The 23,711-nt window shown below is 38.1% G+C and overlaps 1 protein-coding gene and 1 long non-coding RNA gene across 2 annotated transcripts in view; one reads left to right on the forward strand and one right to left on the reverse strand.

Annotated features, from left to right (window-relative positions):
* Nucleotides 1-13,908, forward strand: part of LOC134203455 (UDP-glucosyltransferase 2-like) — a 91,575-nt gene extending 77,667 nt beyond the window's left edge. The window contains exon 6 of the mRNA XM_062678332.1: nucleotides 12,722-13,908. Coding sequence (XP_062534316.1) covers nucleotides 12,722-12,848 — 127 coding nt within the window. The 3' untranslated portion in view covers nucleotides 12,849-13,908. The remainder of the gene's footprint in view (nucleotides 1-12,721) is intronic.
* Nucleotides 13,909-18,170: 4,262 nt separating this feature from the next.
* Nucleotides 18,171-19,053, reverse strand: LOC134203449 (uncharacterized). The gene is made up of 3 exons (XR_009977605.1): nucleotides 18,914-19,053; nucleotides 18,604-18,853; nucleotides 18,171-18,540 (listed from the first exon to the last, which is right to left on the reverse strand). It is a non-coding gene; the product is annotated as an uncharacterized LOC134203449 (long non-coding RNA).
* Nucleotides 19,054-23,711: the final 4,658 nt, after the last annotated feature.

The following is a 23,711-nucleotide window of genomic DNA, read 5'->3' on the forward strand; positions in this document are numbered from 1 at the left end:
CCGCCTGGTACTGCCCCACGAACTCCCTTGCAATTGGTGCTAGTCGACGGCGGCGTTCAGCAATGTGATGGCGCGGTGAGAGCTCCCAGTAACGGTACTTTAAAGGAGTGACTCCAGCAAGCACCTCCAGGCAAATGTTATGCGTTGAATGCAAACAACCAAGGGCAATACGCAAACAACGATACTTAATTCGTTCCAATTTGATCAGGTGGTAATCAGCTGCTGAGAGGAAGCAGAAGGAGCCATACTCTAAAACAAAGAAAATAGTCATTCTATAGAGTTTGATGAGGTCTTCCGGGTGAGCACCCCACCATGTTCCGGAGAAGGAACGTAGAAAATGAATCCTTTTCCGGCCTTTCTCCATCAAATATTCAGAATGGAGTTTTCAGGTACATTTAGAATCAAACACGACCCCAAGGTATTTAAAAGATAAAGATTGGTTGATGTCATCATTCAACAGCTTAAGTTTCAGTTGAGCATGCTATCGCTTCCTAGTAAACACAACCAACTAACAGAAAAAATATTTTAAGCTCTTTTTAGTGGAATGTATTCAACCGTCTAAGACGAGTTAAGTACTCTCCATTTAATTCCACCAATTATTTCGATATCTTTGCAGATACGTATTTCGACCACAACTGTGTGGTCGTCTTCAGTGTCTCGTACTTGACTCGACTTGAAGAAAACAATCGCAACTTACACTATTTATACTACGCTAGGTACCTAATCTAATCCTATTTGCCTACCGTATAGGTAAATAAATGGCCCAAACAGTCAGATTATTTAGGGTACTTTGCAATGGTCCTTACAAGACAGCTGCACATGGACCTCTTAGAGAGACCACGGCATCATCTGCAAGTTGTCCGAGCGTGCGTTGTACTCCAAACAATTGTCAATATTTTTAACATATAAATTATAAAGCAAGGGACGTAAACATGTACCTTGGGGGCCCATGTAACTAGTTCTGGAAGTTGTCAGAGTGCCGAGTGTGAATTTCTTTTGTTTTTCTGACAACAAATTGTACAAGAAATTATTCAAAATAACGGGCAATCCATTACTGTACAGATTGTCTGACATGGGAACTGAATCAAAAGCGCCCTTAATATCCAAGAATCTTCTTCTTCTTCTTATTGGCATTACATCCCCACACTGGGACAGAGCCGCCTCGTAGCTTAGTGTTCATTAAGCACTTCCACAGTTATTAACTGCGAGGTTTCTAAGCCAGGTTACCATTTTTGCATTCGTATATCATGAGGCTAACACGATGATACTTTTATGCCCAGGGAAGTCGAGACAATTTCCAATCCGAAAATTGCCTAGACCGGCACCGGGAATCGAACCCAGCCACCCTCAGCATGGTCTTGCGTTGTAGCTGTGCGTCTTACCGCAAGGCTAAGGAGGGCCCCGATATATCCAAATATCCAAGAATACTGAAGCCAATTGCTCCTTGTGCGCAAAGACCAGTTGTATGTATATCTGAAGAAAGCAATGCTAAACAATCGTTTGTTTCTTTGCCTTTTCAATCCAAACTGAGTATATGAAAGCAATGCATTTTATTCGACCCAATGGTCGACTCTTCAAAGGATCATTTTCTCCAATAATTTTCTCATGCATGATAGCATGGCAATCGGTCGGTATGAATTGTGATTAAACGCTGGTTTCCCAGGCTTTTTAATAGCTATTACTTTGACCTGTCGCCATTCAGGTGGCACAATGTTGTACTCCATGAAACAGTTGTACAGGTCAAGTAATTGTCTTTTTGCGATATCTGGGAGGTTTTTTAGAAGATTTGATCTTATCGCATCCCGGAGCAGAGTTATTCGATGAAAGAAGAGACATGGATAGTTCCAGCATTCAGAATGGTCCAACCAAAGAACCGGGATCGGAAAATAATCTCGAAACTGCGGTTCTGCTGGTACGAAATCTGGACAGACCTTTTTTGGAAATTGAATATCCATCGATTGGAGTATTCTTCACTCTCGTATATGGAAATGCGGTTCCGCATGCTGCGGGCCGTTTTCCAAAGTGTTGTCTGTCATTGAGGTCTCTCGCGATAGTCCCTCGACAAAACGTTGCCAGTTGCTACGTTTTTTAGCCTTTAGAAGATTTTTGAGCAGCTTTCTTTCAAGCCTCAAGTACTCCTCAAAATACTCCGACCTTCCGTGTTTATGAAAAGCCTTGAAGGCATCACATTTTTCAGAATACAACTTAGTACATTCATCATCCCATCCAGGAGTGGCTGGCCTTCTTATGACAGATGTACTTGGAGCGCGTCGTTTTTGAGCTTCTAGTGCGCTTTTATGAATCAATTCGGTAAGGAATCAACACATCCAGTGGCGGAATTATATGGCGGGTATCCAATCATGGTTTGAACTAGTGTAAAGCGTATCATGGTTTGAACCATTTTCAAATCAGTCGACATTACCATCTCATTGGCAGGAGTTGAACTTTAAACAGTATGATTGGCATATTTAGGTATATTGGAAGTTATAGAGTTCATTTAAACTTTCGTACATATTGTTTAAATAGTAAAATGAAACGAATTAAAAACGTCCTGAATTGGCGCAAAATTCCCCCCCCTTGGCACAATTTCCAAAAGCTCATAAAGGACGCATTTCATGACATCGAAGTGAGATCAACATATCAAAAGAAAGCCATTTTTATCTGTAATCGACTGACATCATCGTACAATTGAGGAACGGTTTTAAATAGTTAAAATAGCAAACGAAGTTTATTTTAATGTATCCAGCGTAGTGAACCCAGCCTGAAATTACCTGGCTATCGTCTCGCACAGGAGCTCGGTTGCACATTTCCTTTCCATTAGAAAAATACTGATTAATCATCATTGATTTGTTAATTTTTTGTGGCTTCATTCCTAGAAAATAAAATTATATTAGGTTCTGCAGCGTCTGTATCTAACCTCAAACTGATGACAGATTAGTAGTACTTCGCGTTGGACTCGGAGACAGCCAACCAATCACGAACTCGAACTTGGTCGGAGTCAGTGGAAAGTACTACTGAACTGTCAAAAAAGTTCATTTGACGAGGACCGAATTCATTCGTGACGTCATGCTGCAGAACCTAATTAAGTATTACAAAAAAATCCACCAGAAATATACCAAATCCTTGAATAACCTACACTCAGGCAAATGAACATACGAAATTCATATGGTCAAAGTTATGAATCTACAAAATTGTTGAAAATGGTTGATACATAAGTCCCTCATGAAAATTTTCATTATATGCGGATTAGGAATTCATAATACAGCATTATGAATTGATTAATGTATGGTTGAATGCAATAATGAATTCATAAATCTACATTATGAAATATTTAAAAATCTTTATAGAAATTAGGAATTCCATAAGGCGTGATTATGGCCTCTAAATGATACTGCTGTACTTCATAAGGTTATGTTATAGATATATTCATGTCCACTGTTACGGTGGATTACGGAGGTGTGTGAGGCTCAAAAGACCCCGAAAATCTCCCCACAGCGTTCAGCGTTCGTTCGCGTACAGCGTTCATAAGTCCTCATAGTGAATTCATAAATGTGCCTTAAGAAAATATTATGTTTTGTATTGACCATGAAAATTTATTTCATAATGAATCCTTTTGAATTTCAAAGCAATAACTTGTGGCAAATTTCCAAAAGGCAGAATTATGATATTCGAAAGAGAATTTGCCTGAGTGTAGAAGAATTATTTGACTTTTGTTTGTTTGTTGATAGCGGATGAATGCCAATATTTTTCAATAAATTAAGGCCTACTGTGATTGAAATACAGTCACTCTCAAAATTGAGCGTACAGTATGGATTAGTTGACTACATTCGAAAATTTCAAAGGAAATTAAATGGTTGGCTCGGGTTTTTTAATGCATTTCAATATTCATCCCTTCCTTCAATGTATGCGTACATAAAATTGTTGAAATTTTCTCTCTAAAGTTCATTTATTTGAAAATAATCTCAAAATACGCCTATTAGATGTGACAAAATTGAGCGTACAGCGAAGTTTTTTCTATAAAATTTCTTATTATAAACACGATTAATGTATTTTAATATTGTTTTCTCATGATTATATTTATAATAATAAACATCCGCTAGTTAAACATTCAATGTTTTGAAATTAAACCATGTTTTAATCAAAATATCGAACAAGTAAGATGTATAAACAATGCTATTTAACAATTCAATGCTGCTGGGTAAAATAGATGCTTTAATTTGTATGTTTCACCGGCATCGTATCTTATATATGATAGATAATCGAAATCGAGCGAGACATACGATTAATTTGGGAAATTCAGTCGGTAGGGTAAGACGGTATAATGCGCCCCACCTGGCCAAAACGCCCCCCTTTGATTTCTAGAAAACTATAACTAATTAAGGGTCAAAATCAGTTGGTACCTATAAGTATTTGTAAACCCATCATACTATGTGAATGTGGAAGTATTTTTGTATTACACAATGAAAAAAATAGCAAAATACAAAAAGTTACAGTTTTGATGTAACTTTTTATGTTTGTTAGCTCAACATTCTGGAGCGACTCTGGCATACTGTCCACAAAACTTGCACTGGAACACTCAGCTGGGCAACAAAATAACTTTGCTCAGTGGTTAATATGATATAAAATTGCTTCTATCTTCAAAAATGTAACGATTTTCGAAAACATGTTTCACTGGTCAAAACGCCCCAGTGTAGGCAGGACGATATGCCCTTACCAACTGGACACAAGCGCAGCGAGCCTGCAGCAGTTACTTCCAAATTGTATGGAAAATATTAAAATGTAATTCACACCTGCTTAAATGGACCTATGTTGGTTTTTTAATGTCAAGCGCATAAGGATTTGTAACCTTTTCATTATGGGATTGATAAAATACTAATGAAGGGCTATGAAACGTCTTTGGCTAAGGTGGGGCGTATTGCCCAGGCACTTGTTAAAATCCATTTTTTCGCGACTATTCAAAAAAGCTTAATTACGTGTTATTTGTAATATTTTTATATGACTACTCACGGGCAATGCATTTGCGACTTCCTGGACTACCAAATAACATAAAGTTTGCATAAATTGCGTTGAAAAGTAAAAAGTTATCAAGGAGTTGCCTTAGGGGGGCATATTATACCGTCTTACCCTAAATGATGAAAACAGATGTGAACATACAGAGAAAACGACAAATGTTAGGAACTAGTCGACCCGGCAGACGTTGTCCTGCATAGTAGGCGAAAATGTGCGTTGTGAACTACCCATGCGAAATTTCCATACGGTTCTTAATTTTAGTTTTTCACGATTTGGTCAACCTTATTCGTGATTTTTGCATGAGGAAATATCATATAAACCCGTCGGAAACGATAACGAACATATTTGCTGAAGGGATGAAGTACATCCATCCAGCCGTTTTCGAGTTATGCGGATACGAACACAGACCATTTCATTTTTATATATAAGAAGATGACATAATTCAAATTTAGAATGTCTTTAACTTAAATTTGTTTTTAAGCTCAATTATTGTCTCAGGTCTATCATTAAGAGTAATATTATTGAATCCAATCATTCACAGCCAAATTCTAAAAGTACAAGGTGCATGTTAAGGTACCGAACATAAAAACAGCTTTTCAACCACGTAGAGCACTTCTGGTTGAATATTGAAAAGATGGCCTAAAATTGTAATTTCATAATTAAATTTGAATTAAACTCCACGATCTGTTATCATAAGGGATACAATTAGATGATTTCCATGTGGCGAGTAAAAATAAACTTTTTTAAGAGTTCGGCAGCTTATTTAATGATATCTTGGTGAATTTAAATGATTCAACCAAATTTGTTCCTACAGTACCTGAGTCTTCAAATATAAAATTACATCATATAATGTATCCGTGTGCTGCTCTTTTATTAATATTATTATTAATGAGTGTCCTGAGCTTATAAGCTACCTATACATCGACTTTTAAATAAAGTTATACTTGATTTGAAATATGCCATTCCCAACATTTGTCGTTTTCTCTGTATCTTTACAGCTGTTTTCATCATTTACCGACTGAATTTTCCCAAATTTACCGTATGTCTCGCTCGATTTCGATTATCTATCATATATAAGATACGATGCCGGTGAAATCCATATCTTAAATTTGCCCAGCAGCATTGAATTGTTAAATAGCATTGTTTATACATCTTACTTGGTCGCCATTTTGACCAAAACATGGTTTAATTTCAAAACATTGAATGTTTAAGTAGCGGATGTTTATTATTATAAATATAATCATGAAAAAACAATATTAAAATACATTAATCGTGTTTATAATAAGACATTTTATAGAAAAACATTAGCTGTACGCTCAATTTTGTCACATCTAATAGGCGTATTTTGAGATTATTTTCAAATAAATGAACTTTAGAGAAAAAATTTCAACCATTTTATGTACGCATACATTGAAGGAAGGGATGAATATTGAAATGCATTAAAAACAACCGAGCCAACAATTAAATTTCCTTTGAAATTTTCGAATATATTCGTCAAATCCATGCTGTACGCTCAATTTTGAGAGTGACTGTATGTAAATATTTTCTACATCTTGAATGTCAAAAAGGCACTCATTCGGCCGCCATTATCGTGCGCAAAATACTGGATAAAGTAAAAATTGATCACGGTTTGAACTAAAATGTATCGTGGTTTGAACTTGTAAATGCAGTCATGTTCTACTGGTGTCCGCTAGGAACATTTACATGATTTTCACACGTTTCGTGTTACTAATCTAATGCGATAAGATGAATAATAAAACAAATTTGCTTTTCTATAGGTTTATTCACCGTTTCAGGCATGCAATTAGTAGACGGCTTTGGCAGGCTAAGCTTCCTTATAAACTAAAGTTCGCAGTTGTAACATGCCTGCTATTTGGTTCAAACCATGATTTCAAACTATGCAAAGGTCTTTATTCTAGTTACATTTACTTGGCATGCGACAATTTCTAAACCATTAACAGTCGGAATGGGAATTCTGTAGAAAGTGTGACATTTTTTCCCCAAAAGAACGCCACCATAATGATCATTCCGATCTTGGCGAATAATGTTAAAATCGTGGAAGTTGATTTAATCTTCAGAAGAAAGCCATGTTTCACAGAGTGCAAAAATATTTCAATCGGAATTGCGAATTAAAAACTTGAACACGTCTAATTTATCAGACTATGACAGTTCCACTGCGGCACAGTGATTGTATCTTGTGTAATGGCCGTATTATCCATCGAAAGATACAATTTCTGCAAAAATGGGCCATGAAACAGTCAATTGCTTCAGATAACTTTCAACTGTTGTTATAAAGAGGTCAATGCTTGGCCTCAATGAATTCGGAATATTGAAAAAATTCAAAAAACGGTTCACAAGATCCTTAAAGGAGATCAATCCTCGCTTGGACGGAATACTTTTTCTGGAAGTGTGAATTGCATTTTTCTTTAATTGATTCTCCTAGTCGGATGTTTCTTGGAAACATCGGTTTTTGGCAATGTCGGGAATGTCTTGCTGCAACTAGGATCTAAAGGAGCAGTGAAGACAGGTTGCTTCGGTATTTTAAATAATCCCCCATTACCTTCAGATTTTGGCAAGCTTTTGTGGACGACTTTTGTTCTCTTACGGTGCGATCCCGGGGAAGACGGTGCCTTCCTCTTTTCGGGCACGTGTACCTCCGAAGAATCATCCATATCAGCTACGTCGGAGTCCAATCCATCAATGGCAACGGAATCGAAGTAATCACTTACTCGAACGGCAGCTGAAATAGCAGCCGTGGCGGTGGTTGTGGCGGATGTGCCTTGCGACATAACCATTTCCCCATACGACTGCTTGGAGCGCTGTACCAACGAGCACTTCACTTTTTGGGTGCGCTTTTTGTACCCCGGGCATTCTTGCAAACATGGGGAGCATCTTTGCCACAATAAGCGCACTTTGTAACTTGCTGCTGGCCGGACTCGTCTCTATGCTTTTCAATACATTTGCCACAACGGGGCTTGTTGTCGCAAAACTCGGCAGTTTGCCCCAACTGTTTGCAGTTGGTACAATTGAACACATTTTTTCATTTATTTAGTTTACAACTAAACAATCAACAATTTGACGCCACAATACACGATTCGAGGCCGATCGAAAGTTCTTACACTCCAGCTTGTCGCCTTTCTTGTAGATGGGGCATATAACCCCTTCCTTCCACTCCTCCGGTAGCTGTTCAGTAGACCTCTTCATGTTTTCAAAAAGTATCAAAAATTCAACCGGTCAGCCCAGAATCACAATTCTTCTGCTAAAATAAGTCTCCTGTCAAACTTTCAGCTAATTTGGATAACATTTCGAGGTGGCTCAAGTCGATTTAGTGTTTTTGGGCTGTTTTCAATTTTGGAAAAATTCTAACAAGAGATATAAACGTCGAAAACTATCGTAACAACCTCTATACGGAAGCTTTTGGTATGCTCTACAAGTCTTGTGAACATTGCGATTCGTTCCATTCACGATTTGTCCATGTTAAAGTGATTTTCAAGCTTTTAAGTGCATAAAAATGCTGTTTCCCCCAAAAGTCGTTGTTCTACAAAATTCTTGAATTTATGACAAATGATTGTTAATTTATTATAATATTATTCCTCTTTTTTCCCTGGAAAGTTGAGTAATATAATTGCCAATGTGCGATTTACCGTTAAATTCTTAAAAATCAGAAGCTGAACATTTGTTATAAATTTGCACGCTGAGATTTCTTCAAACAAGTTGTTCAAACAAAGAAGCTTCGATTTCTCTTGTTACTACGATGCACTCAATATTAAAAGCATGCAGACATATGGTGAAATTAACAAAATTTAGAAGTTGTTTGTTGTAAGCATCAAATATTATATGATTTGATTTATGTTTTGTTCGAACAACTTGTTTGAAGAAATCCTAACGTGCAAATTTATGACAAATGTTCAGCTTTTGATTTTTAAGAATTTAACGGTAAATCGTACATTGACAATTATATTACTCAAATTTCCAGAGAAAAAAGAGGAATAAAAATATAATAAATTAGCAATCATTTGTCATAAATTCAAGAATTTTGTAGAACAACGACTTTTGGGGGAAACAGTATTTTTATGCACATTTTCGAGCTTTTAGAAAATCACTTTAACATGGACAAAACGTGAACGGAACGAATCGCAATGTTCACAAGATTTGTTAAACACACCAAAAGCTTCCGTTTAGAGGTTGTTGCGATAGTTTTCGATGTTTATATCTCTCGAAAATAGCCCAAAAACACTAAATCGACTTGAGCCACGTCGAAATTTTATCCGAATTAGATGAAAATTTGACAGGAGACTTATTTTAGCATAAGAATTGTGATCCTGGGTTGACCGGTTGAATTTTTGATACTTTCTGAAAACATGAAGAGGTCTACTGTTCAGTTCCCCAGATTCTGACAATCAGTTTGTGCAGCCAAGTGGCTAGCTTTTCCGGGCCCATCTTTATGAGCTCAGCTCCGATACCATCCTTACCAGCTGCTTTATTGGTCTTTAGCTGTTGGATGGCATCCTTAACTACCCTCAAGGGTGGGGCTGGTTGGCTTCCATCGTCCGCCGAACCGACGTAGTCATCTCCTACGCTGCCTGGACTTTCACTGCCTGCACTCTCAGCGCCATTCAAATGTTCCTCGTAGTGCTGCTTCCACCTTTCGATCACCACACGTTCGTCCGTCAAGATGCTCCCATCCTTATCCCGGCACATTTCGGCTCGTGGCACGAAGCCTTTGCGGGATGCGTTGAGCTTCTGGTAGAACTTGTGTGTTTCTTGAGAACGGCACAGCTGTTCCAACTCCTCGCACTCCGCTTCTTCCAGGCGGCGTTTGTTTTGCTGAAAAAGGTGGGTCTGCTGTCTCCGCTTCAGTCTATAACGTTCCACGTTCTCGGGTACCTTGCAGCAGCGCGACCGCCCACGCTGCGTCCTTCTCCTCCAGAATCTGTCCACACTCTTCGTCGAACCAATCGTTCCGTCAACTTCGTCCCACATATACCCGACGTTGTTCTCCGCTGCGTCGTTGTATTCCAGCTGTCCTCAAGAGGGGCCCCATCGAGCTCACCGGCAACGTTGCCTCGAGATACTGTGCGTATGCAGTGGCGACATCAGGTTGCTTCAGTCGCTCTAGGTCGTACCGCGGCGGTCGTCGGTACCAAAAATTGTTGATGACGCAGTTAAACTATCACCAGATAGTGGTCAGAGTCGATATTATCGCCACGATATGTCCTGACGTCGATAATGTCGGAGAAATGCCGTCCATCAATCAGAACGTGGTCGATTCGTGATTCTGTCTGCAGTGGTGATCTCCAGGTGTACCGATACGGGAGGCTGTGTTGGAAGTAGGTGCTGCGAATGGCCATATTCTTGGAGGCGGCGAAATCAATTAGTCGTAGGCCGCTTTCGTTCGTCAGCCGGTGAGCGCTGAATTTCCCAATAGTCGGTCTAAACCACTCCGCTTGGCCAACCTGAGCGCTCAAATTTCCTATGATGATTTTACCGTCGTGACTTGGGCAGCTGTCGTACTCACGTTCCATCTGCGCGTAGAATGCGTCCTTATCATCATCAGTGCTTCCGGAGTGTGGGCTATGGACGTTGATTATGCTGAAGTTGAAGAACCGGCCTTTGATCCTCAACCTGCACATTCTCTCATTGATCGGCCACCACCCGATCACCCGCCTTTGCATATCGCACTATTGATCCCTTCCAACAAACCTCCTGCAGCGCTACGATGCCGAATCCACGGTCCTTGAGCACATCGGCGAGTATGCGTGTGCTCCCGAAGAGATTTGCAGTTCCACGAACCGAGTTTCCAATCGTTAGTTCCTCTTCGTCGCAATGGTCTTCGCCGATGGTTCCGGTTCGTACTCCCATGTTGATTGTTCATTGCGTATGTTTTTTTAAAGCTGGCTTGCAGGGCCTGACATCATATCCCCTAAATTTCCGGAGGACCATTCCTCCTTATTCTCGGTGGACCATGGTGCACTGTTTCACTTAGAGTCCCTCGCTGGCACTCGGACGGCCACTTTCCCCTATCATGAGTATTATGAAATTATGGCATATCATGTGGCGCAATTGAAAACAATTGTCGTGCAGTATTTGGTCTAAAACATTGTCAAAGAATGGTTTAAGAAAATTTGTTTCTTTTCTAAAAAAAATAAAACACAAACTGATTTTCCTTTAAAAAAAACTATTTTTTCAAATCACAAAATTTTCAAAAATTCAATGTTGAAGAGATTTACTATAGGTAATAGCTAATGAATCGGATAAAAAATGCCATAGTTATGATTATTTTTATGAAACTCTTAACTTGAAGATGAAAATAACATTGAAGTTCTTTGTGCAACCTCTAAACTTCAATACTTTGGCCTAAAACTCTGAGACTACCATTTTTTTTTCTCCATAAAAAAAGCGTTTATGCGTCCGAATTCTAGGTTTAGGAATCATTAAAAAAAAAAATTGTCGACTGGTCAAGCTCATCTCATTATCAGCTATGTAGATACCGCTCTACTAGTGCCGGCGCCCGACTGTCAGAGATATTGCGAAATATCGTGTGATATACGCTGAAGACTCACAGGCATATCAGCCTATTCATACTATCCAACTGTTGGACATTGCAGCTTGCCCTCAATTTTGATACCCGCACTGGACACTCGTATACCGCTTCTAGCGTTCTTCTACACCTGCTTTGACTTCTAATAGCAGTCTGGATGAGGATAAACCACATGAAACATCCTTAGGGGCCGTACACATATAACGTAAGCACTTATGGGGGAAGGGGGGTCGGTCAATATCTTACGCTTCATATAAATAAAAAATCATTTGTATGAAAAAAATCTTACATGGGGGGAGGGAGGGTCGAAAAATCCAGAAAAATTGCTTACGTAATATGTGTACGACCCCTTAGTAGCTTTAGTGTCCGAACCGAACTACAAAATATACCATAACAAAGCTAATGCCACAGATAACAGATATTGAGGCTGGTATCCGATACATGACCGAGACCGAGTTATTTAGAAAGCCAAATTTAGCGTTACGTAATTTGCGAACGAATCCTAAGACCATGCTTAAAGCAATGATGGTAGTCATTTACAATTTCAATTATCGAGCAATGCCGCACGAGCAAACTCGTTTGCGAATTCAAAGGAATGCATCACGAATGAGTTATCCATGCTAAATCGCATCGTGACAGAAGATTTGCCAGAAAATTATTTCGTTCCTAATTTTTAAAATCAATTCTTCCTAAGCGTTTAAAATCAATTTGGGGGCACTTCATTGTTTACACACCCAAGAGTATCCTTTGCCCTATGCGATGAACGTCAATTCACTAAATTCAACACAGGAAAACATTTGAAAAACCCAAATGGATGTCAGTCATGAGATGATTGATTTGAATCGTTCTGGGATTTTGAGTTTTTTTCAAAAATTGGCTTAAAATTGGCGCGGTAAAAAATCCCGTTGGTAACTGTGTCAACTTCCCTGTTAATTGAAGTAGCATCTCGTCATGGTACACGAGTGCAACAATTGTACATTGGCGTAGAAATCTTGCCGTTAATAACAACTGTGGATTTGAAAGCTGCGAGACGGAATTTTTTTTTTTCTTTATTTTTTTTTTATTTAATTTTTTTATTTTTCTAGTGGGGGGAGATGTTATGCGTACAAGAAAGAATGAACTGTATTTTGAACATTTCAATTTCTTTTTACTATTTTCTTTTTTTTTCAGCTTCTTCACCTACTATGGTTTGGATGTGATCTGTTTCTTCCTGGCTGCTGCCTATTTTCTCCGTCTGATGGTGCGACGGGTGCTGAAGCCGCAAATCATTCAACTTACCAAGGAGAAAATTCATTAACCTGGAGTTGAAAACAAGTTTCAATACCAAGGGTAATGAAACGCTTACACCAAAATATCAAAAAGGCAATACAAAGTGACACGAAAAGTGAGATAATGTAAACTAGTGAGAAATCGGCTTAAGCATTGGATTTATTTCAACAGTCTCAGCGGAATTAAAAATGCAAGGATGAAATCAATATCGCTCCTTGAGAAAAAATAATCTCAGACTTGTGGAGCAGTTTTCTAGGAAATGTTTAGAAACTAAAGCCAAAATTGGTGAAAAAAAAGAAAACCCGGATATTCTACAACCGATTTGATACTTATTTCCTTATCTGTATAAACAATTGTTAGCATATTTATGTAAACTACCTGTGCTATAATGGAAAGGAAAGAGTCACTAAAAGGTTACTAATGGACAATTCGTGTTCTATTATTCAAAGAGAATAACTAAATTGTTTTCCCCAAACATATTTAAATCAGAATACCTTTCCTATGATGGTCTGTTCTACGTACCGTAAAGTGCTTTCCTCTTCAAAGAGTAGTCCTCTCAGGACCGGCAGTGAGACGAGCTCGATGAGCGATTTATTTTAATCATAAAGTTTTCATCCACATACACACGATGTGATAACTGGCTCGAAAGCGTGACCGAAATAAATAATGAAAATGGCAAGGGACGAGCACAGTGAAGGAAAATCATAGTTTCATATTATTAACGCTAAAACCGATTAGCAACCGCTTTGAGGGGTGCGCTAGCGGGATTTAAAATTTTGCTCACTTTTTTCGCTACAAGTAGAATACGGGAGTGTAATACTTTTAATAGTCACTAGAACGTGAAACCGGGGTAGTATAAGTGTCCATTAATTTATTTATCCCATAACCCTTGGGTGACGGGTGACTCCGAATCACGATGTACAATGTTTGCGGTGACCGTGAAACGGTTACTGCTTTTCAAAATGAATCGAAATGGAGTCAGGAATCAATGTAAGATGTTTTAACTAGAGTTTAAGTGTGTACAGATAGATGTTTAGATGTACAGATGTAGTGTAAATACTAGGATAATAAAATTAAATCACTTTGGACATTATTGTGAAAAATAATATCACAGTCATGTGAATGTGAACCTTATGAAGTTTGTGGATGTATTCCTTCGACAATTTTGAAATCCTTCCGAAAATTTAGGCAATTTGATGGCTACCTCACCAATGCGGCGCAAAACGATGTAGGGTAACGGTACAAATAGTGAAGGTAAGGCTACTCAGTTAGAGGAATCGATGTGATGTCTTCCTGTTTTTATGTATGTTTACAAATAAAAACTCACTTTTAGACACTTATCTTCAACCGATTTGCTTGCAGCAAGATTCTTTGTCTCCTGAAAAGGACAATACTTTCTTATTGTATCCTATTGAATATTATGGCCAGATCGGACTATGGGCTCAGAAGTTATGAGCAACCTACTGTTTTTTTCACAATAGACGAGAAGACACTATTATCGCTAGGTAGCATATTTTAAAAGGGAAATTGCTATAGATTGCCAATTAAAAACTAATTTAAATTATTTTAGTCAAAGTATGCAAACCTGGTATAGTTTTTATTTATTTTTTTGTGCCAAAATGTATGCATTGTTCTTCAAGTTCAATTCCAACTGCTTATACCAGGGGAACAACATACAGTGACCTGCGAAAATAAAAGCCCACCCCCCCTGTTTAAAAACTTTAGCTTGACAGTCATCATTTTTTGAGAGAAAATAGTTATTCAACAGTGGTTCAACTGTTGATACCCCTTTTTTATTGTTTCAAGATTCTATTGAGATAGATTATTGGAAAAACATCAAAAAAGGTATGACAAAAATAGAAGCCCATGTCCAATTCATAACGGGTAAAATAGTGAATATCCATTCTTTATAATTAATATGACCCCCTTTAGCCTCAAGTACTTCCTGCAAACGTTTCGGCATACTTTCAGCAAGGTTTTGCAGATTCTGCTGGTTGATTTCGTCCCATGCGTTCTGCAGAGCAGAAAAAAAATGTCATTGTTCGTAACTCCATCTTTCGCCACACCATTGTCCAGAATAACCCACAGACTCTCGATTGGGTTCAAATCTGGACTCTGGGGAAGCCATTCGAGAGGTTTTATACGACGTGAGCGGAAATAAGCCTTATAGCCTATTCAGATTACGCCATTAATGACATAATAATTGGCGTTTCAGGGTAAATACGCTTTATGATGTCATTATTTACGTAATATTCCATACATTTTGCGCTGTCAAAAGATACCCGCTAAAAAGAGTCATAAAGAATTTATTACGAACAATTAGGGGAACTGTTCCGTTTTCAATCTCACTGTACATATATTCATCTCATCGCGAAACAAAGAAATACGGCACCAATTTCGTCCCTTCTTTTTGCTAACATGCATGCTCACTGCTGAAAAAATCACAAAAATAATAAACAAATCAAATACCTTTTCGTTGCTTTGTTTTTCGTAGGACCAATATCGGAGCTATGAGATGAAGTCCAGGAGCAGTAACCCTATTACGAGAGAGCTTTCGTTCTAACTGGGATGCAGGGAGAAATTCAACAAAACAAAACTGACAAGCGTCACGCTCTCTTTGCCAGAGAGAAAATTCTCTCTGTTTTCATTTCGTTTCGTAGTTGACAGTCATGCTCTTTCTGTCGCAGCAGGGTCGAATGCATGTTAGATGAAAATCTTCTGAGCGCTGAAGAATAACTCGGATTGTGATGGTTTTGTGGAAAGCATTTTATATGATGAAAAATAATGATGATAATTATTTATTCTCCACTTATTCAACATGAATTGTTTAAAAAACAGATGCTCTCTAGAACAAATCGAATAAATTTTCAAAGTTCAAGGGCCAATGCGGAAGACAATTTAAAACGTAGGAATGGTTGTAAAACGAATATATTTGATGAATAAACATGATTTCATAAATTGTTTCAATTCTGCTCCTTGAATGGCTTAATATACTTTGGATTTCAACATTTTTCACGTGGGACAACTGTACGATTTGAATGGGATGTATATATAATGTAGAATAACCTTAAATAAAACATGGATTGGTAATGCATTAATTCATCCAAAATCCAGTTAAAATTATATCACATTCACACGATTCGATTTTGTTAGAAGCTGTATCATTGATTGTCGAGTAGAACGCAATGGTTCAGTCTCCATTTTTGAAAAAAAAAATTAAATTGCTGAGTTGCCCTTCATACATGGAGATACTGGTGGAAATACATTTTAGTTCGATAATATTTCTTGAAAATTGGTCCTTTTTTTATTTATTTGTGAGAATTCCCAAAAGTATCTAAATTTTTCTATCAAATCTCCGTTCGATCATAGTACAGAATCAAAATACTTTTTAAACTTAAAAATAAATTGAGGAATAGTCTGATTCCCCGAAGAACGGCGCACCCAACTAATGAATGTATCTTCGCTCATTATCCTTAATGAGAGCTTCAAATATTCTTCGAAAATCCCTTTTCATATTTCTTTTATATTTTTTTTTCGTAGAAACTTTGTTCAGAAAAAAATGTTCGATTGTCGCCACACAAATGCTTGATTTCGCAAATTAAATTTTAAAAATCTCCTTGAATTTAACCCTGTATTAGCGTGCAAATGAGGAAACATGGAAACGTCAAGATATATTATCTTGATGCAGTCTGAACACCTCGTAATAATTGGATACCCTCTCACTTAACAAAGTCATAAATAGCCCAATCTGAATAGGCTATTAGTCTTTTTAGCAGTGTGTTTAGGGTCGTTGTCCTGCTGGAACACGAAGTCTCTGCCCAGTCCAGCTTTCCGAAGAGAATCGGAAAGATTTTCCTTCAGAATATCGATGTAAACATCAGCGGTCATGGTTCCGATGATGCGTTCCAAATTTCCCACACCGACCCAGGAGAAGCATCCTCAATCCCCATACCATTATATTACCATCTCCATGCTTCATGGTAGCTTGCAAATGACGTTCCTGGAAACCCTCTTAATCCTTAGGCCAAAATCGTTCACGACGCTTCTTGTTGAAAACTTCAAATTTTGATTCATCGGTCCACAAAGCACGCCTCCAATACTCTTTGGGCATCTTTACATATTTCTGAGCAAACGCTAGGCGTTTTTCCTTATTTATAATGAACGGAAGTCACTTCGTAAATCTGCTCTTCAATCCCTGCTCAGCCAGCCTTCGACGAATCGTTCGGTCCGAAATAGGGAGCGAGAGATTCTCCTTGATGGCACGAACTGTGACTTTTGGCGATTTTTTAATTTCCCGAATGATTCTTTTATCTGTTCGTGAATCTGTCTTCCTTGAGCGGCCTCTTCCGGATCTATCAGTGACTGCGGCCACGATTGTTCAAACTGCTCCTCTACTGATTTTGAACTTTTCTGCTGACTTCCGCTGCGAAACTTGGTTCAAATAATCTTGCACAACAAGATTTCGGATCTGTAGAGATATTTGTTTTCCACATATAGTTTCTATTGCACCGAAGCAACTTTATCAACCAACTTTGCACTTAAATTTATAGACTATTCGAAGTGAGCAAATGTAAACAATCATCAGGGGGCACTGCAATACTAAATCACATCAATTGAGGGGTGTATCAATTAACCATTATTTATTAAGGTAATTATTGCCACTTTGGGCTTTTATTTTTTTTGACACACTTGTTTTGAGGGTATTGATAAAAAAACCCAAGTAACCGTAAGCATTAAGTCACAGCATGTTTATAGCCTTATATTGGCATTAAAGCAGCTTCAAAGCTGAACATTAGCATTCTTGAAACATACATGTTCTATATAAGCATTGCTAATGCATTGAAGTCTAGACAGATGTGGCATTAGTATTAGCATCATATTTACCTATAATGCTCATTAAATGCTATATTAAATGCCTTGAAGCACAGGACATTTCAAGTGCATATCTGCTCTAAAACGGCATTAGGAATGCAAGCTATTAATCTATTTATAGACACCTAAACACAATTTTAGTCATCCGCAGTCGAAAAAAACTTGTCGTTAGCAAATCAAAGATAAGTTTTTGTTATTTATTAGTGAATTCTGGCAGGAATCTATGATTTTTACTATCAAAGAGATAAGTGCCAAAAACATAAGTGTTTCGTCACACTTATACACCATTGGGTCTCCGAATTTTTTTAAAAGATATTATGCTAGAGGATTGTGCATATGGAATTTACAAGCTCTTGGCGTACGAGTTAGGAAAAACATATTTATAGTTATGCCCGGAATTGATTACATAATGTATTTCGATCATAAATGGTATATAATAAATAATACTCCTCGTAATACTCGGAATAATACATACAAATTAAAATTACATATCTTTATTCATGTTCGTCGATAGCTTCCACCTAATAAGTTCCGCTTGACTTACTGTCTGATTGCACAGGATTCGAAGCAGCAACGATAACACAGGCTGAAACCCTGGAACAAATCTGTTTTCATCCTGCGGTGATTGTAATGGTCTTCTAATGTCACGTAGGAAATATATTTTGGCATGATTTCTTCCAGAACTTCTCCAGGTTTTTGTTCTTTTGATGAGCATCAGAATATATTAAAGGTGCTGATAAAGGGCCTGGTCTGGATTGAATTCACAATTGAACAATTATTCATATTTTCCGTGGTTTACATCTACCCGAGCCTGAATCATTTCCTATTCGTATCTGCTCTGGAATTTGCTGCAAAAGAACACAAATATTTTCAATACTGCATAGCTATTCTAACATAAGGTTAAGGCTTACATCACTAAAGTTGGCAGAAGGATACCATTTTTTTCATTCTGATAGGCACTGAATACTCTGGTGTACGTTTTGGTAGTTTTTGCTATTTCTTATGGTTTTCTTGGCCAGCATCGCACATCACAGTCACTTCAGCGCTTCTTTCTTTATCCGGTTTTTTCTGTCTATCCACAGCGAAGGCAGTACCGATATGGTTTTGGTTAGCTTGCACAATTGAATCCGAGATTGAATCTTTTGTTTATGGTCGTAGCATCTATAATAAAATTGTATTTTCATTGCATATTCTATTGTATAGATATTGTGATTAACTTACCGATTACGCATCTATTTTAGCACAAATGATTAAAAAATAAGTAAAAAGAACTGGCGAAGTTAAACTTAGTAAAATATGAGTGCAAGTTGGTTTCGTTTCGTAAATAAAACACACTTGACATTTTCATCGATCGATTTTTATCCAAAGTTGCCAGTTTTACAAAAAAGAAAAAATCCCGAAAAACTTTGAATTTTTGAATTATTTATTATTTTATTATTTATTTACATTAACAATCAATTTAATACATTTTAATAAAACCCGATACGGGCCATACATTTATTATGATCTCAGTATATAAAATAAGATTTTGGACAGTATAGAAACTATTACGTGCTTTAACCTTTCTGGGATTCTTTTAATGACTACAATATGTGTACTGGCAACACAACTGATTTGGAATCGAAATCAAACAAACTGAGTTTAAATTGGAGAGTTTTCATCGCATTCATTCACTTCCCGTATGGCCCTGGCAGCAAAGGAGCACTTCAACGATGAGCGACGAGACATCTCAGTTCGAGACCCAGCAGAGAACATTTCACCTAATTTGTATTTCAAAGGCGAATAAAATATTAACCATAAGGAATACAGAAATAAATAAAAAAGTTTCATATTTTGATATTTTGGTTTGCATATCGTTTCATTTAAAAAAAATACAATCTAAAAATAGCAATGAATGCCAAATCAAATATTCCCATAGTATGCTTTATAAAAGCATTAGCAGTGCTATAAACGGGTTGTCCTATTTGACATAATTCCGCTGCACTGTAATAGCATTAGTCGTGCTATTTGAATGCTTTTATTATAGCATCGTATTGGCACGCTATTTCGCCTTTTGCGGCATTAAATAAGCATTATATTAGCAGGCAGAGCTAGTTAGCTATAAAAGGCTGCATTAGAAACGGATTTAATGCTATATTAAAACAATTTTATAATGCTTACGGTTACTTGGGAAATTAAGGTCACTCCAGACGGAATCCAAGTTTAAAAGTGCTCGCGTTTTCGGAGGCACATCACTCGATACGGAAGCAACGCACAACTGTCATTTTTATTATTTCACGCATGCTGGGACGCAGCAAAGCTAAATCAACAAAAATGACAGTTGTGCTGAATCGAATGGTGTGCCCCCGAAAACGCGAGCACTTTGGAACTTGGATTCCGTCAGGAGTGACCTTAATATATGTAGTAGAAGCATCAAGTTCTCATAAAAAACGCAGTCAAAATACGATATACAACGGATAACTATTCTTTTAAATACATTGAAACATTAGTGTTTCTCGAGAAACACTTCACTATCATATTAAACCAATAAACATACATGGTGGGCTGTTATTTATGCCGGTCACTGTACCTGTCATTGGTGCAAATTACTTGCTGACTTGCATCATAAGCAAATCAACAGAATGAATGTATTAGCGTTTTCACACAAATGAATAACACGTTTCGCTGTACTAAGGGCGATTCAATTATGACGTCCACTACTTTTTGAGATTTCTAGACCCTCCCTTCCCCCTCTGTCACGCTTTTTTGTATACCTAGTATATGTACTGTCACAAAATCTTGGACCCTCTCCCCCCCTAAAACCAGTGACATCATTGTTGAACGACCCCTAATATATTATGCGCTTACTATAAAATAAAAGTCATATTCATTCACGTTCGAGTTTTATTGGAGTTTATGTCACTCCTAATGAGTCGTACTCAAGACTATTTAACTGCGTGTTTCCTTCCAAATATAGTATTATTTTTCTTGTTGTAAGCAAAATTGCGTTACAATTCACTGAGTATTAATTTAAAACAATTTGAACAACTTTTAGTCGATGCCGTTTAGGGTGTATGTAAATCTGGTATAATTCATACTGATTTAGTGCGCCAAAATGTATGCCTTGCTCTTTGCGTTAACCTTATAACAGAGCCAGGGCAACCCCACGCTTGGCATCGGTGAACAATTTTACTTACACTCATGTATCAATCCACGAAAAGATTGAATAGACGAAATGCCTGTATTCGAATTTTGCTCCATTCTCTCCCGTATGAATACACTCTACTGGCGTTTGTTAGATTTTCTTACACTTTTGTAAACGAACTGAGATTACTAGATTCTCATACAAATATTGTATAAAAGTTTACATTCTTTTGTATAAGAATCTAAAAAACTGCATATGCCCAGTTCTTTTTTATTATTATTATTATTTATTTGGAAGGCTCAACCGCAGTAAGCATCACGGAGCCGAAAATCGATTTGAATTATATACAATTATAATGTATAACCTAATTTATATAATTCATTGATTCTTCTATCTTCCTCAATAATATATTGTTGTCGCAAATCTGCATCTTCGATGAAAGAGAACGAGCTTCGCCTCCCTCTCCGAGCAGAAGAAATATCAGGAACGGTAACTAAGCTGCTATCGCTTTCGCTGGAGGTTGATTGTGTTGGTTTTTTGGACATCTGCTGGCTGCTAGCTGAATCGGAGTCGAGCGACCTTTGTCGCTTTGCTTCGCATTTATTTGTTTTCGATGCCGCTTTCAAGATTTTTATTATGTACAGGTTATATGACTTCGTCAGTAGATGGGAATAACCAGCGCGGGGGGGAAACATAAATTTTCAGTGCAAGTAAACAAACAGTAAACAAACGAGCATAAATTCCATACAAAAATCCAAGATGGCTGAGTTGGGGATATTTACAAGTCGGATAACCTGTACATGAAAAAATCTTGGCCGCTTTAACGCTGACAGCGTTCACCGGTCCGGAGATACTAGGCCATTGTTCTTCATCAATTGGATGCTGCTGTTTGTTGGTTGATAGCTGCTCCGGTTTGGTCTTTTGAGACTGCTTTCCAGAAGATGTTGTTTTAGATCTAACGTTTTTTTGGCTGCTTCTGTGGTTTTGATGCTTCTGAGCACCGTTGTTTTGGATGAGATTTCTCACCGCAATTGACACAGGTGCGAACTTGAAGAAAGTATGTTGCCAGCGTGACTTCTTGTTCGATGGTTATGTATGACGGGATGGGTTTAATTAATTGCATTCGCACCACACGAACGCCGTTACTGAGACCAGGAAAGTAATTCTTCCAGACCTCGTTGCGAATGGCAATCACTTCCCCATATTGGCGCATATGGTCAGCGATTGTAATGTTATTGATCTCCTCCGGAAGATCGTGTAGACGTACACCAGTGGCGTTGCTTTCAATGTATATAGGAAGCATGGCATTGTGGCATTTTCCATCACACTCCATTGCATGTCTTAAATGGTGCTCTGCAGCGATCTTCCTGCATATCAATATACACCACATTTTTGACATTATGAGGCTGCACACACTTCACTGTTGACATGTCAAGTTTTATTTTCTCATCAAGAAATTTCTTGATGTCTGGAACGCTAGGCCGCTTTGGGAGAATTGATGTGTCTAACACTATACAATTTTTTCTCGTCACCGGCATGATAGCAATAAACAGTAAACCGAAAGCACAACGCGTGTAGTGTACGTCTAGTCTGAACGAGAGACGGATAGCAACTGCGTGCCCAGTTCATATTCAGATTTTGATAGATTGTTTGACGAAATTGAACGGGAATCTGTTTGAGATCGAAGAAAGGGGCTTTATTCGGTTCCTCAACCTTCAACCGATCGCAGATTTTCTACGTCAACGCATACTGAAGCATGCCAATCGCCTCTAACATTGGAATCGTCACTGGGATGCGCGCCTGCTAGTCGTAAGGAAGCCCCAATTCCCCTCAACACAGTCGAGCCTTGCCAGCCAGCGTCCAGCAGTCATCCCGGTCCTGTGTTTGAGATCGAAGGAAGGGGCTACAGCTCTCCGAGGGCAGGTAAGTACTAATTCGCTTTCTCAACTTTCGACCGATCGCAGATTTTCAACGTCTACGCTTATGGCTGTTTGTCAGTCATCTACGGAATTAGGGTCGTCACCGGGATGTGCGTCTACTAGCCGTAAGGATGTTGCTCGTGCTTGGATGTATTACCAAAATGTCAGAGAATTAAACGACATTTTCCTTGCTTCGTTCGACTGTAATTACGACGTTAGGGTTCTTTTCAAAATTACGTAACGCTAAATTTGGTGACTTTGGATCACCCTTCCCCTCGTAATAAGAGAAGACTCTTATATACCGCACAGGCCACTTCGGCCTTAGTCTGAATAAATAAATAAATCACCTGTTCTTCAGGTGTCCCACAAGGAAGCAATCTGGGACCGTTACTGTTTGTCATATTTTTCAACGACGTAGCAACTTCTCTTGGAATTAGATGCAAGCTGATTTATGCTGACGATCTGAAAATATACATGGTAGTGCGCTGTATTGAAAACTACTCTCTTCTACAAACGCTGATTAATATGTTTGCTCTCTTGTGTCAAGAAAATAAGCCTGTGATCAGCGTTCCAAAATGTGCTGTGATGACTTTCCATCGCTCTAAGGATTCGATAATATTTGATTACTACATCGATAACTGCTGCCTCAAGAGGGTGGACCACATAACAGATCTTGGCGTTGTATTGGATTCAAAGCTCAGTTTTCACTCCCATTATGCGTCGATCATTTCCAAAGCCAATCGTCAACTTAGCTTTGTGACTAAAACTGCAAAGGAATTCACTGATCCACATTTTCTAAAGACTCTGTATTGCTCCCTTGTAAGGCCAATTCTCGAAAGCACATCCATTGTATGGGCGCCAAACGACGTAACATTGAATCTGAGAATCGAGCGTAAGGTACACCGGGGCAAGTTGAAACGGTTTTTTCAAAGTTGAAATTTGAAGTGCTGTAAAAAAATCATCCTTTGATAAATTT

Source organism: Armigeres subalbatus, unplaced genomic scaffold (assembly GCF_024139115.2).
Source record: "Armigeres subalbatus isolate Guangzhou_Male unplaced genomic scaffold, GZ_Asu_2 Contig1857, whole genome shotgun sequence".
Lineage (NCBI taxonomy): Eukaryota > Metazoa > Arthropoda > Insecta > Diptera > Culicidae > Armigeres > Armigeres subalbatus.